We start from the raw sequence: 16572 nt of genomic DNA, 5'->3' as shown, positions 1-16572 counted from the left end.
GGTGTCTTAGTTCGGGTTACCATTGCTATCATGAAACACCATGGCCAAAAGGAACTTAGACAGGAAAGAGTTTATCTGTTTACATATCCTGAATCCATTGAGGGAAGGAAAGGCAGGAACTCAAAGAAGCAGGAACCTGGAGACAGGAACTGATGCAGGCAATGGAGGAGTGTGGCTCACTGACTTGATGCTTGCAGCTTGATCAGCCTGATTTCTTAGAGAGCCCAGGTCAGCCAGCTCAAAGGTATTCCCCGATGCCACTGCCTGCATGAGCCGGCGTTTTGGAGCCTAGTGCCTATGGTGAGACACTTTGTGCAGCCTTGGTGCAGGGAGGAGGGGCTTGGACCTGCCTTAGCAGAATGTACCAGGCTCTGCTGACTCCCCATTGAAGACCTTGCCTTGGAGGAGGTGGGAATGGGGGGTGGATTGGGGGAGAAGGCTGGGGAGCAGGAGGAGGGAGGACAGGGGAATCTGTGGTTGGTATGTAAAATGAATAGAAAATCTCTTAATTAAAAAAAAAGATGGAGAAAGCCAAAACAAACAAAACAAAAACAACAACAACAACAAAAAGGTATTCCCACCCACAATGGGCTGAACCTTCCCCAATCGACCAATAATTAGGAAAATGCCCTACAGGCTTGCCAGTCTACAGCCCAATCTTATGGAGACATTTTTTTTTTTTTCAGTCGAGGTTCCTTCCTCTCAGAGGACTCTAGCTTGTGTCAAGGTGACATAAAACTAGCCAGGATAAATGGTATTAAAAGAGTAGAAAAGTAATTTTTGACATTAGCCGGCTTAAATTATTAGACACTTTCAAAGATGAGCAGTAAGTTAGCAGAAAGAATGTTTACTAGCCACACTAAAAAATAAGATAATGTAGAAAAATGCCATATTAGCAGGAAAGCTGTACCAGAGGTTACTAAGAAATGGGAAAAAATATTCAAAAGGTTCCAAGAATTGCCCAACATTAACAGAAAGCAATTTAGGTTCTTCTATCATAGACAGAAAATCCTGATGGAATACAGAATTGAATGTTGAGACACCTTTACAAGGGAAGATACCAAATGTAATTCAAGTCAGAAAGAAATAAGATTAGGGAGAGGCAGTCCTCTGATCTAGACATTCCATCATCAAAAGAAGAAACAAATGGGAACCACACAACTCTTATAACAGAGATGAAGTTAAAAACAACAACAGCAAAAACCAGACATCAGTCAAAACACTGCTAGTTTCCAGAGAATGTATATAGCAATGATTAAAAATTACAGCCATGCATAAATAATGTGAAGGACAACACAAAGTCTAGATTAATGAATAAAAGAATGTGACCATAATGTTTAAATTGAGAACTGAAATAGAGAGGGGAGTATTTATTGAAGCTTATTATAAAACAATATTAATTAGAATATCAACAAATTAACTATACTTGTAACGGCTTTCTTTTGGGCCACCAACCAGCTCCCAAATCATGACACAGGAACTTCTTATTAGTTATGAATGCTCAGCCTTATCTTATGCTTCTCCCACTAGCTCTTATAACTTAAAGTAACCTGTTTCTCTTCCTCTACATTTTGCCTCGGGACTTTTTACGTTTCTTTCATTCTGTATGTCCTACTCCATGTCTTCCTCTTCTTACTTATTCTCTCTGCCCACCAGCCCTGCCTATCCCTCTATTGCCCAGCTATTGGCCATTCAGCTTTTTATTAGACCAATCAGATGCCTTAGGCAGGCAAGGCAACACATCTTTACATTGTTAAACAAATGCAGCATAAATAAATGTAACACATCTTTGCCTAGTTAAAGTAATATTCCACAACAAATACTTCTTAAATTAAACAATTATTTAAATAAGGTGTTTTAAATGTTCGTGTGTTTTGTGCTAATATACCCAGTCTTTGTCCTCAGAAAATATATCACAAGGACAGGAAAAGAAAATGATGCTGTTAGCCTGGCTGAGCTGGGCCTGGGTGAACTTTGGACCTTAAGTTCTCTGAGGACATTCTCTACTTGCATTGTTCTTAAGTAGGGAACCAATAATTTTCATTTTATGAACATTTATCTTAACTTTTACCTCTTTTTTTCCATTTTCATTAGTATAGTTTCCATACTACCTAATAAGATAGCCAAAGGTGAGACTGTTAACTTTATAACAGAAGTTAGTTTTCCAGTGAACTTCAGACATACCAATCCAAATAGACTCTTAGTCAACACTGAGAACTGTTTGGCTACAACCCAGAAATGCTTATGTGAATGTAGACAATCAGGTACTTGCACACAGGGACTCTTTTTTTTCCATTAATGAGCACACATTTCTTTTCTAGGGATGAATTTTTTTTAGTCCTCTCTGGTCATTTTTCACTCTCCTTCCTTTTAAGAGAAAGTCAGGCTCCCTCACACCTGTGGGTTGCTATATTTGCTTGAGGATTTACCACGCTAACCATGACCAACAAACTCTTCAGAATTAAGGCTGTGGTTTGGTTCATTATTTGATTCAGCAACGGCTGCGAGTGAGCAGTGAATGAGCTTCTCTGGAGTTCCCTAGAATAAACGTGTGCTGGTGCATGTGTCTGTGCGTCATGGGGCCACAAGTCAATGTTAATGTGCGCATCACCCTGTCTGCCCACCACTGAGGTCTATGGTGCTCTTCTGTGTGTGCCCATCATTCTTGGACCATGCTAGTTCCAACTGGTGCTTACTGCAGAGATTCTAGTTCTGATGTCATGTCCCCAGCACTACCTCACTCCTTCATCTACTCATCTATTTCCTCTATTCCAGGGTGACAAAGCATCCCTAGCCCACACTTCCTAGACTCTCTGAGAGCAGGCTTTCCCACATCTTCACGACCACACTACTCTTTATGAAGGATGAGGTGCTTCTTTATAAAGTAATAAGCTCCCCAAGGCTGGCTGGTTTAATGTAAGACCTTGGCTCTCGGGGGTAAACTGGTGCATACATATCCAGATGCATATACATCACATGTGTCAACAGGTGAGGGCAGCAAATGCTTTACCGTCTTTATATCATTCAGTAGCCAACTGATTTTTACATTTATAAACATAATTTTTACTGTCCAGATCTTACACTAGTGAACCCTGGTGATCCTCAAATTTTCAGATCTGGGTATGGAATTTACTAATGATGGTATTCTTTACTAGAAGTTCAGTTTACATAGTCAGCTTGACTCTATTTTTTTTTTTTTTTTTGCTTTATCTGTCTGTGACTTGCTCTAATACTACAGTGGGATGCAGGCTAATATGTCAAAGAGTAATACATTTTTCCTTATTCATGGTTTTTAATTTTAGATTTAAACAGTTACAACAGAAGAATTTTATACCTTCTCTTTTCAAGATAGTCTGTTGGCCAAGGTGTAGTTTGCTCATCTGGTATTACCTTCTACTTCATATGGAGGTTAAAATTAAACTGAAGGAAGTCAAAGAAGCGGGTGGCAGTGGTTTTTGTTTTTGTTTTGCGTGTGTTTACTTCTATACTTTTTAAGACATAAGATTTTGGTTTGAGACAAAGGCTCACTATGTTGCCCAGGCTGGCCATGAACTCACAATTCTCCTGCCTTGGTCTTCTAGGTATTGAGATACGGGCATGCACTTCCAAATTTAGCTAAGATAAGAGAGTTTTAAATTTCTCATTTCTACTTCTCTAGAAAGTAAAACTCCATAGCTGTTTGTTGACAAAACAGAAACAAAGTGAGTCCAAATGTCATAAAAGTGGAAGAGAAGTTACTTCTTGAAAAATCTCCAAGTATTAGAAGAAGGGAAAGCAGGCGGGGGAAGCATGGCTATCTGAGAGGAAAAGAAGGAAAGCCAGTGCTGACAGGTACGGATGTGGGGAGATGCCTGTGTCTGTGAGAGAAACAAAGAAGAGTCACCCTCAGGGTCAGTTATCAGTCCCAGCCTTGTAAGACCTGCCAGCTGATGCTCTTCGGTTTAATCTGGGGACAGAAGGGAGGAGTCAAAACAGCCACCTCACAGGAGACTGTCAACCTGACCCCAATTACTAGAACTAATCAGGCAGGAGAAAGGGAATAAACCCACCCACCGAATTGTCCATTCAGGCAATGAAAACACTATCTTGGGAAGAATAGAATTAGGAGAAAGAAAATCTAATGTCCCCAAATCATTTACCCTTTTAAAAAATTTTATTTATTTATTTATTCTTCTCTCATACAATATATATTCCAACCTGCAGTTTCCCCTTCCTCCACTCAGATCCACTTCCCTCACCCCATCTCCCCCCAGAAAAGAGCAGGCCTCCAGGGGCATCAACCAAACATAGGCACAACAAGATACAGTAAGATCAGGCACAAACCCTGACATCAGAGCTGAGCAAGGCAACCCATTAAGAGGAAAAGGGTCCTGAGAGAAGGCAAGAGAGTCAGAGACACCCCACTCTTACTGTCTGGAGTCCCCACAAAACACCAAGCCAACAGCCATAACATATATGCAGAGGACCTAGTGCAGACCCATGGAGGCTCCTTCATGATTGCTGCTTCAGTCTCTGTGAGTCCACATGAGCCCTGCTTAGTTGATTCGCTCCCAGTGTCCTTGACTCCTCTGGTTCCCCAAATTCCTCCTCCTCCTCTTAATTTACTCTTAACCTGGAAAATAATGATGCTGTTCTAAAAATGATAATAGAAAAATGTATTTTAGATTCATTGTGGGTCATCTCTGGTCTCAAATCCTTGAGAAGGTTTATATAATATTCTTAGCAACGCTATTGTGGATGACACTCACTTTGCAAATTTTGGGCAAAAAATACAAATGTAGAATAATAGATTAAACATCTGAAATCAATATCTTAGGCAGGGCTGAGATAAAGCTTTTCTGGAAGGGCCTATCAGAAGAGAAGGAAAATAGTAATGGATATGAAATGCATGAGCCAAAGAGGCTGCAACATAGAAACAGAGCAGGGAGGGGGCTTCAATAACAAATGACCTCAACTCAACTTCTCTGTTTTTTGTTTGTTTATTTATTTATTTAGATTCAGGATTGTGGCACAAGTGAACTGAACTGCCTATATTCTAAGGAAAAGTGTACTGTCTATTTATAAATATGATATTCTTTATTCTTGGAGAATTTCATTCATGCATATAATGTGTTTTGATCATATTCACCTCCTATTTCCCCCTTCAAATCCTCCTGGATCCTCCCCTCCATGTACCCTTCACAGCTTCATATCTTCTATTGATTTGGCAACCCACTGCTGCCCATATAGGCTTGGGTGTGGGGCCTCACACATACAAGGGACCACACATCTCAAGAAAACTGACCTTTCTCTAGATTCATTGTAAATAGCTTTTTAGCTAAACCTGGAGCACATGTGCCTCTCACCCATCCAAATTTTTTTGTTTGATTTTGTGCAGCTGTCGTGCAGACACCTCTGAGTTCATGAATTCAACATTCCTGCTATATCCAGAAAACACTGTCCTGCCTCAGTCCTCTTTGACTTCTGGCTCTTACACTCTTTCTGCCCCCTCTTCAGAGATGCTCCCTGAGACTTGCAGGGAAGGTGTGATAGGCAGATGGCCCATTAATGGCTGAGCATTCTACTGGACATTTATTCTCTGCGTTTTGACCAGTTGTGAGTTGATGTATTAACTGCCATCCACCACACAAAGATGCTTCTTTGATGCCAGCTGAGGCCTGCACTAATCTATCGGTAGAGATACAAATTCAGAAGTGCCTTAGTTACTTCTATATTGCTGTGCTAAAACACCAGAACCAAAAGCAACTTATAGAGAGAAGACCTTGTTTTGGCTGTGTTTCCCAAGTGATATGAATCCATCATGTTGGGTAGCATGTCAGCAAGGGGCAGGCATGGTGCCAGGAGCAGGAAGCTGAGAGTTTACACCGTTTACCTTATTGTGAAGAAGAGAGAGCAAACTGAAAGTGATCGACAGCTCAAGAGGAAGTATCCCATACCAGGCACTGGACTGGTTTTTTTTTTTGACAGTGTCTTACTATGTAAGCATGGCTGGCCTGGGACTCACTGTATAGAACCGGTTTGCTTGAATTCACAGATATCTGCCTGCCACTGCTTCCTGAATGTTGGGATTAAGGGCATGCATCATCATGCTTGGCTATACTGTGCTTTTTAATTGGCAACCTATGGCTTCTGGGAAAATAATTAATTCTTATGTTGTATAATTCTATTTAAACTTTTTATATAAACGCACACACTCATGCACGCGTGCGTGTGTGTGTGTGTGTGTGTGTGTGTGTGTGTGTGTGTGTGTGTGCGTGTGTGTATTTGCATGTGCTTGCCTGTGCCTGTGAAATCCAGAGATGGTGTCAGGAACCCTCCTCTAGAATTCTCTGCCTAATTCCTCCTTGACAGTGACATACTCTCCTTGAAGCTCACTTATTTGGCTAGGCTACTGACCAGATACCATTGAGGTGGACCGTCTCCCTTAGTTACTATGGTTCCATGTCCTGCTCTGCATCACTGGGTGCTGGCCACTGCAACTCAGGAATCAGCTGGCACAGAGGACTGCTGTTTACACTCTCAGTCATGAAGCTTGATGGACTTGTCTATGTCCAGTAAACAGGGGGTGACTGTATATGACTATCACTTCATAGACAGCTATGTGATGGTGCCTAACTTTAAGGGCCATTCTCACATGGACCAGATAGATGTACATGTGTGGCTGAGGATGCGTTGAATAAAGTCTGGCTTTGTGTGCCGGATAGATAGCTCAGCACTTACTCTCCTCATCCCAGGCTCCTGTCCCAGTCCTTCCTTTCCTAACTCTTGGTTCACCAATTTTGCTGTATAAAAGCAAGTTATTAAATCTAAGATGTGAAACACATATGGCTATACATATTTTCTGGGCAAGGTGATAGTATGGAACTGCTTCCTGGCATTTTTTTCCATTATATAAATGTAACGATGATGAAAATTACCTTAAAAATAAGCACCAAGGAAAGATGTGTAGAGTCATACTGGAAAGACATTAAGCAATCACACAGAGAGCCTGGTTCATCCAATTATTACACTCCCTGCCAAAGTTTTCTTTAATTACAAGATCTGCAGATCACCTTGGTATTGCTTGATTTTCCCTAAGTACACACACCACAGTGTCTGTCCCTGTAATATCCAAAAGTCCTTTAGCTATTCCTGTGCTCCCACTGAGGACTCTGACAGGGCAATACTCATGTGAGCATGTTCCTCATCCAAAGTGACAGTGACAACTTTCTCCTGACCAAGGAGTCAAGAGGCAGGACCCGACAGCAGGGGGAGATTTGCAGTTGATAGGTTACTCTTAAGAAGAAGTTTATGAACCTCTAGGTTTTCCTTGGCACTTGTACCTACAGATGGGCATTGTCTTTCTCCCTCCACGTGTCCTGCAGAACCCAAAGGGGCTGATGGGTCAAGACGTTCCTGTCTGTTGAGCTGTGACCATGCAAAACACAGACGTTGCTCCAGTAGGAATAAGAGCCAGTTTATTCTGCACCAATTGAGTGACTGTAACATGGTTTGTAACACAGATTCACGTTGCCCCATGTGACATGATCTATCGTGAAGAGGTTACCTGGACTTTTGAAGTCACCCATCAACCAACAGTCGTAAGTCAGTGCAATTACCAAGCCTATTGTTGCTGGTCTCAGTACGCAGAGAAGCAGGTGGAGAATCTCCTTTGAGTGTTCAGACACTATTTTACATCATTCCTAGTTGGAGCATGGTTTGCTCAGTTTCACGACACATTCCAAATGCTTTACCTACTGCTCAAAATGATGTGAGGTCAGACACAGAGCTTGGTTGTAAATAGCGACTAAGGGGACTACACACAGACTCCTCCTTCTCCAGAGAACCTCCTCTAGAGAAGACTAGAGGGGAAAACCCTAGTAAGTGTTTTGTGCATGTTGAGCAGACCATTGTCCAGAAGACATGACCTGTGTGGACCTGGGAGGGTGCTCCCTCCCTCAGATGAGAAGTGAAGGGAATTGAGTCTTCTAAACTGATGTCAGTTCTTCTGGGGGGAAATGCCCATTTTAGCTGTGGAGAAAACTCTTCTAGGAAACAGATTTCTACAGAAAACATGCCAGAGTTACTATCTTCTTTTGATGGCAATTGTCAGTAGGGAGTTCTCTTTCTCTCTAAATGTTTGCAAGCTTGGCAGATTATTCTCTCTCTCTCTCTCTCTCTCTCTCTCTCTCTCTCTCTCTCTCTCTCATTTTTTTTTGCCACAGTCATGATTAGGTCATTAGAAAAAACATTCTCTCATTTCCAAAAATATGAGGAAATTCTCTCACATGAGGGCTTCTTACAAACCTTGAATTGTGTCATTTTTGGTTTCAGATGGTGGTTATGCATTTTCAGGGAAAATTAGCAGCCAGAAATTAAGATGTAATACAAATCAATTGTACACTAAGCAGAGCTGGTTGATGAGGAGCACACACTGTGGTTTTCCACAAAGGGAGGAGGAAACCTGGGTTATGAGGCTGAAAGATGGGGTCTGGGGAAGCAGGGAGGTACTAGGAGTGTATCAAAAAGAAAGCTGTGTGCACATATATGTACATTATTATGTGTAGCATGTGCTGCTATTAAACTGTTCATCATGTATAATAAATATGTTTATACATACTTCCCCCTTTAGTGTTGGGCTAGGACACTGATCCCTCTATAAAGTATTTGTAAGCCATCAATTCCTTACTGATTTCAGTGGTTAATCTTCAGTTCCAATGTGTCTAATTGTAGAGGGGTTCAGACTATTTTAAAAGACAGCGAAGGCTTTCAGTACTTCAACTGTCTGTACTTCACCATTCACTCTTCCTGTCTTTTCTTGAGGTGTTGGTTTGATGATAGAAGTCTCCACATCTGCTTTATTCTATTTTCTACTTTCCTAGGAAGAAAACCCTGATGTTGGTTTGTGACAATGAACTAAAAGATTATGATGTCATTGGAAATAAAAGCTCAAGAAAGGAGCCGCCGTGTCATCCAAATGAGACATCAATAGCGACAAGAATAGCTACTAAGATTCAGTGGACAAGATCTGTGTTGAATAAATACAATGATGCAGTGAAAGTGACTCTATATCCTAGGGGTCTTCAGGTTCAATGCAATCTGTCTTAGTCTAAAGGTTTCTATTGTTGTGAAGAGACAAAATGACCACAGCAACTCTTATAAAGGAAAACATTTAATTGGGGCTGGCTTACAGTTTCAGAGGTGTGTTCTATTATCTATTATCTTCATGGTGGGAAACACGGCAGCAGTCAGACAGACATGGTACTGGAGAAAGAGCTGAGATTTCTACACCTTGATCCACAGGCAGCAGCAGGAGACTGCCACACAAGGCCTAGCTTGAGCATATAAGACCTCTAAGTCCACCTCCACAGTGACACACTTCGTACAACAAGGCCACACCTACTCCAACAAGGCTGCCCCTCCTACAGTGCCGCTCCCCATGGGCCAAGCATTCAAACACATAGGTCAATGGGGGTCATTCCTATTAAATCCATGACATAATACAAAATTTAAATTATGTTTCTCCCAGAGGTATCACTTTTAAAACACATATGGAACCACAAAGATACCAAAGAACAAAAGCAGTGTTGTAGTGTCACAAAACCTGAATTCACATTACAACTATATGTCTAAGAGAGTGCTACTTCAGGATTACTACCCCTTACCACAGAAGCCTCTTGCAGTCAGTGGCAATAAACAGAGACCCACAACTGTTCAATGAACACAAAATAAAGGGCTGACTTCCTGGGATCATTGCAGAAGAGGGAGCAGAAGAACTGTAAGATCCAGAGGCAGTGGATGACCACAGCAAAGCAGTGTTCTCGGACACAGCAGGGCAGTTGCACTAATGAACCAAGAGTGGATATGACTGAATGAACAAGACCAGGGTAGACAAAATCCCAGCTTGGAAAATGGAGGAAATTTTTCTTCTAGCTGAGGAACTGTGGCAACTGGTGGCTGCTGAGAGAGAGATTCAGTTGTCCTCAGGGTTGGGGCCCCTCAGAGAGGCTACCTAAGCTCCAGGAGATGGCTGTGTAGTGATGCACAGCTAGAAGCAATAAGAGGGAGAAGGATGAAAAGGAAAAAGAGAAGGAAAAGGAGGAAAACCCAGTGAAACTGAGAGGGAAAAGTGTTTCAAAGACCAATTTTAGAGGCATTTCACTTCCCTGGTGGGATTTATTTCAGGGATGTTTCACGAGGCTGTTATGAATGGGGTTGATTTCCTGATTTCTTCTTGGTATGTTTGTCTGTGGTATTCAGGCAGGCTAATCACTTTTCTGTGATCTGCTTCTATCACTGTACATAATCTCACTCATATTTAGAACCCAAAACTGTTAAAACTCATAGAAGTTGAGAGTAGATGATGGTTACCAGAGGTTAGAGAGGTCAGAGGGAGGATTCCTCTGCGGAATATTAGGTCAAAGAAGACTAAGTCACAATAACAAGGACTATGGACAAGATTCGCTGGCTTTCTACCAGACAGTATGCTTGCTATACATACACAAGACTACTAAATACTGGAGAGAAGTAGAGGGAGAGGTTTAGGGTTTGTCTAAACACTATGCAGTGTACACTTGCATCCAGTGCAATTTTTTGAAACTGTGTCCATTTGTATAATTTTTATGGTGTAGATTATTAACTTAAAAAGACTGGAAAAATTCAAAAAGATTCAGATTTAACAAATCAAAACTGTTTTATACAGCAAAATTTAATAGGGTACACAATAATTTAATTGTATGTGATAGCTTGCTACATTAAAAAATATAAAATTGCAAGATTAACTTAGATAACTTAAAATAAATAGAAAAATAAATACATATGCAGATACACCCAAATAGATGCATCCAATAAATACTTATACATATGGACAAAAATTTGCTCTGTTTTGCTGAAACATCTAGGCAGGTTGATTGAATTTATGCCAAAATAAATGAGAGTTTTTATAGGAGAAATTAAGCAGTGAGGTGCGGTGTCCTAGCCCAGGAGAGTCCTCTCCACATTGACTCAGGACTTAATTCTTCTCTTCACTCAATCTCGCCAGCAAGTTGGCTGAGGAAGACAGGGCTCTCCAGACTTCTGCTCTGACCACCTCCCAGGCACAGGGACTGTGTTTCTTCTCCTTCAGATAGACAGTGATCCTGTGGAAGTATTTCCTCACAGTCACAAGGGAGTCTTTCTGACTCAGGGAAGGTTCCCGCACCTCACCCTGCTCCATCAGACAGGCTTGTAGGTCTTTGAGTTGTTGAAAGAGGCCATCACAGAATGTGTCTAGGAGGCTTGTCTCCCAAGCAGCAGATGAGTCCTTTGAGCTGAAGAGGATCAGGACCTGCTGGGTCAGCTCCTGCAAGACAGGGATGGCCTGGGTCTTCTGGATCTGCTGGGCATCCATCTTCTCCAGAGGGAATGCAAAGTCCATTCTGTCCTTCAGGCAGGAGAGAGGGGAGAGTCTCCTCATTTGTGCCAGGAGTGTGGAGGCTCTCTTGTTCCTGAGGTGATGGGTCTGAGGCAGGTCACATCCCAGACAGCAGCTTGACCAGGAGTGCATCACCACCAGGAATGTCAGGAGAGCACAAGGCCTGGCCATTGTGAATATGGCAGATGCTGCTGGTCCTCTGGGCTCTGTGGTGCTGAAGCTTCCCCTCTAGGTTCTCTGAAGTCCCTCCTGGCCGGGTCCGTGTGTCTTAAATGAGAGAAAGCACTAGTTTCCATTTTCTGAATGCCCTCCCATTACTTTCCCACATCTTCTTCACTTTCTTTTAGTCATTCTCTGCTTGTGTCTGTTCTTTTTTTAAAGCCATTTCTTGTTTTCATTATTGCTTCCACTTTCACTGCCCTCCTCAAAAAAACTTCTTTAGAGTTTATTCCTAAGAGAAATTGCCATTTATTTTTACAGCACAGATATAGCATACATGTATGAAATTACTCACGTGTAAAGAATGAAAACTTCCATCTAATCATTGTATGAAAAAATTCTTGAATTTAATGATGCAATTAAATTTTGTGAGTTGTATTTACTTTGTAATATAGATATTTAAACTGTTATGTAAATTTTGTTGCAAATTATTTTTTTCTAAGCATACGCTAATGAAATATGATGCAATGGTACAAGTCAAAATCTTACATATGTTGATTAAAAGTTAAAAAATTGAGTCACATGCCACATTTTCTTTATATCCAGGGAGGCCTGAGGCCTGCGCTTTTCTGAATAGAAAGGGAGGAGGAGTGGATATGGGGCTGGGTTCGAAAGGAGTTGAGGGGAAGGAACTGGGAGGAGAGGACTGAGGGGAAACTCCAGTTTGTAAGAAAAATAAAAAATAGTTTTAAAAGTTGAGTTGCTTCATTCTATTTGTATTATTTTGTTTAATATTAATTTATAAGAACGAATAAGTTACGTTTTTGGTGTATATTAGGTATTTGTTGTATGATCATTCAGGGGTCATTATGGCACAGTCGATAAAGAGCTTCCTGAGGAAGGTTGACATATTCATGTTGATCCCTGGAACCCATGGTGGGAGTGGACCACTGACTCCTATAAGTTGTACTCTCACTCCACAAGCTTGCTTTGGGAAGAACTTGCTGGCACACTTACACACACACACACACACACACACACACACACACACACACACACATTCTCTCTCTCTCTCTCTCTCTCTCTCTCTCTCACACACACACACACACACACACACACACACACACACACACACACACGTATGTATACAAACTGCCATAAAATTTATCACACACTGCTCTATATGAGAAGTTTCAGCTTTATTCTTTACACAATTGTTTCCTCTGTCCTTAAGATGTAAAGGAATTCTGTCCTGGCCTGTGAGTTTCATTAACTGTTTCGTGCTCCATAAGATCATTTTTCAGGATGAAGAACAGATGGGGCTCATCTGTGTTACAGCCAGTGTGACTTGGACAATTAACAGAGCTTCTCTGGCATTTCTCTCTCTCATGAACTCGTTTTGTCGGCCATGGGGTTGTGCTTTACTGTTCCTCCAAAGGCAGGATCAGTGTAGACATCTACTTTTCTGTCCACCATTCCTATATTGAGGATTTTTCAACCAATGACAATAATCCAAAACAGAATGCACGTTCTTTCTAGCTGTGTCTGAGTTTAGAGACTGTGATCCCTGGTTGCTGCCTTTTCTCTAAGTGCCCTGTGACTTCTTCAGTGGGGTTTACATCTACTCACACTCTCTGCTGCACAGTGGCACAGTGTCCTCAGCCCTCTGCTTGTACCCACCTCCCTGAGAGTGCTCACCATATCTTGATGACATCAGCACTCATACACAGTGTGGTGTTTGCTTGTTTTTTAGCGTCATAAATCCTAGAAGATTGCTGCTCTGGTTTTAGTGGATTCATAATGAAGCCTTTTGCTTTCTGTGTGAATACATTGCCGGGGATCAGAGTGTGAAGAATCTCAAACTGTCAATAGCAAAAGACCCTGTGGTTTGTAGTGATGTGTAAATGTCCATGTTTGTCCTGAGGATATTTGTGGATTTTCCAAAAACTAGCTTTGTGATCAATATTTGCTCACTGAGTGCTTGCTGTGCCTGAAGTTACCTGTGGTGATATTGTGTTCCCCAAAATATTGTGCACCCTAATAAACATATCTGGGGTCAGAGAACAGAACAGCCACTAGATATAGAGGCCAGAAAATGGTGGCACACACGCCTTTAATCCTAGCATTCCAGAGGCAGAGATCCTGGATCTCTGTGAGTTCAAGGCCACACTGGAAACAGCCAGGCATGGTAACAAGAGCCTTTTATCCCAGGGAGTGATGGCAGAAAGCAGAAAGATATATAAGGCTGAGGACCAGGAATTAGAGCTGGTTAAGTTTTTAGGCGTTTGAGCTACAGTTCAGCTGAGATTCATACTGGATGAGGACTCAGAGGCTTCCAGTCTGAGGAAACAGGATCAGCTGAGGAATTGGCAAGGTGAGGGGGCTATGGCTTGTTCTGCTTCTCTGATCTTCCAGCATTCACCCCAATACCTGGCACCAGGTTTGTTTTTATTAATAAGACCTTTTAAGATTTGTGTTACAGTTAGGAGGTGGAAATACAGACCAGAAGACACAATGATAGAAGTGCCTCTGATTGCCTATTAATTATCCAGAGGTTTTTGACCTACAGATATTTATCCAGTTTTCCTTTAGTAGTGGATACTGCACACACTCTGTCTTTGTCCATTTGAAAACTGAGCATTGGAGAGCTTTGAGGGATTGTATCACATAGAAGAGCTTCAGTACTGCCAATGTGTATAATTTTTCATTTAATTTTTCTATGGTGATGGTGGCTCCATGGTGGATGTCATTTCTCTTTTGAATTTTCATTGCCTTAAATATTTTGTTTCTTTTTCAACTTTCCTAGAGAGAAGATACTGACGTTGCTTGGTGGCATTGAACTGAAATTGTGGTGTCTCTTGAAATGAAAGCAAAGGAAAGGAAGTGATATCATCCCAATGGTAACAAGCAAGAGTAACAATGTTGATAGTGTTCAACTTAAAAGTTCAATGGCATAAAATAAACTTGTAGAGATAACTGAGTGCATTTTAAACTAGACTGCAGAGTCAATGCAATCAAAACATCATTAATTTTCTACCCCCTACCCCAACATCAATCTTAACACACCTATGGAAACAGGAAGCTGCTAGAGAGCAGGAATGTCAAGAATAAGAACAATGGCCGTGGTGTCAAAAGGCCTGATTTTACACATCACCCTCCACATCTCACAGAGGATAAGTGCATCTCTCAGTGCTCTTCAGAGAAGGTTCTCACAGCAATAGATGACTGGACACAGACACTTACAGGTGGTTAATGTACAGGAAATAGGTGTCCTAGAAAGGACCACTATGTCTTTCCTGCCTTCCATAGGGCAGAACTCTTTACACAAGAGCTGGTAGGAAGATGGGGATTCCCAGAGACAGTTTCGGACTGTAGGAAACAGGGGTTTGTAGACACAATATAGTAGCTGCAGGTCCATATTGATAGCAGCTGTGACTGCATGCACAGTCTGATTATGATGGAGATAGATAAAATCACAGTTTAAAGCGGGGAAGATGTCAGGGAATCCCAGCCCTAGCTGAGGAACTATTTCAACTGATGGCTGCTGGGAGAGGAAGATTCAGTTATCCTCAGTAATGGGGCCCCAGAGAGGTTGCCCGGGTTCCACTAGATGGCGGTGTACCCATGCACAACAGGCAACAGCAAACTCAAGGTTAAAAGAAAAAAAGAAATTGAAAGGGATCAGCAGTGTCTATTTTAGAGGAATTTCACTTCCTCTATTAGACTTATTCCAAGGAATGTTTTTTGAGACTATTATGGATGCAGATTCCCCTGGATAATGCTAAGGTCAACGTGACACCAGATAGGTTCATATGGGAAGAAGGGATCTTAGCGGGGAAGATGCCTCTATAGAGTCTCCCTGTAGACAGTCTCTAAATCATTTTAATAACTGATGACTGCTGTAGGAATATCCAGCACACTACAGGTGATCCTACCCTGGGAAGGGGGTCCAGAAGAGCATTAGAAAGCAGGCTGAGCAGGCCCTGAGCCATCAAGACAGTAGACAGTGTGTTCCTCCATGATCTCTATATCAGGCCCTGCCTTCAGGTTCCTGCCTCTTTTAATATCCTGCCCAACTTTCTCTCAGTAATGGAATACGCTGTGATTTTAAACTAAAATCAACCCTTTCTACCCCCTAAAATGCTTTAGGTCATGAAAATTTATCACAGCAATAGAAACCATCACCAAGACAGGGCTGACACCCTAATTTTTCTATAGTTCACACTAGTATGTAGGAAGATCCTCATTTGTTGTGTGCTTAATTGTGTTTTGGTTTCATGATCTCCCTCATCTATGTAATCCAAACCAGTTCATCTGATAGAAGTTGGGGGTCAAGTTTTAGTTATGGCATGGCAGAGAGGTCAGGGGGAAGTTTGGTCTGGAGGACTAAGGTACAGTGGAACAAGCAAGACGTTCTGGTTTCCTTCTGTACAACATGCTGGCTATACATCCAGAGGAGTACTATCCAATGGAGAGAAGTAAGATTTTACCATCAGTGAACAGGAACTATGAGATGGCTGCATCAACTCACCTCCTAAGTCAAATCAGTACACATTGCTTCAGTATTATTTCCTACCGAGTCCAGGTGTGTAATATCTATGGTGTACAGAATGAGTTTAGAAGCATCAACAGTTTCAAAAGATCGTGTGGCTGACACATAAGATTAAGCATGTATAGTAAAAAATTTATTGAATAGAAGAAATAAATTAACAATAACGGTTTGATAATTTAAAGGAAATACAAAATTTTATGGTATTGAAAAATAACTAAAATCATGCAGATAGACAAACAATCAGAAGAACTAATGAATAAAAATAAATAAACAAAGAAACAAACAAAACATCTGAACCAACAAACAAATGCCCTTACACATCAACGAAACATAACCCAATATTAGGATAACTATCCAGGCAAGTTGAATCAATGAAGTCAAAGTCAAAGGGATCTTGGAGAAGACCAAATCTGGACAGTGAGGTGCAGGATCCTAGCCCAGGAGAGTCCTCTCCACTTTGGCTCAGGAC

General features: G+C 41.5%; 1 protein-coding gene across 1 annotated transcript; it reads right to left on the bottom strand.

The window, feature by feature from the left end:
- Positions 1 to 10990: 10990 nt before the first annotated feature.
- Positions 10991 to 11563, bottom strand: LOC128097298 (interferon alpha-12-like). Its single transcript, XM_052717700.1, has one exon. The coding sequence runs from the start codon at positions 11561 to 11563 to the stop codon at positions 10991 to 10993; it is 573 nt and encodes a 190-aa protein (XP_052573660.1).
- Positions 11564 to 16572: the final 5009 nt, after the last annotated feature.

The sequence above is a fragment of the Peromyscus californicus genome, unplaced genomic scaffold, assembly GCF_007827085.1.
Source record: "Peromyscus californicus insignis strain IS unplaced genomic scaffold, ASM782708v3 Scaffold_5__1_contigs__length_169319896, whole genome shotgun sequence".
Lineage (NCBI taxonomy): Eukaryota > Metazoa > Chordata > Mammalia > Rodentia > Cricetidae > Peromyscus > Peromyscus californicus.
This window is presented reverse-complemented; position numbering and strand designations above follow the sequence as displayed.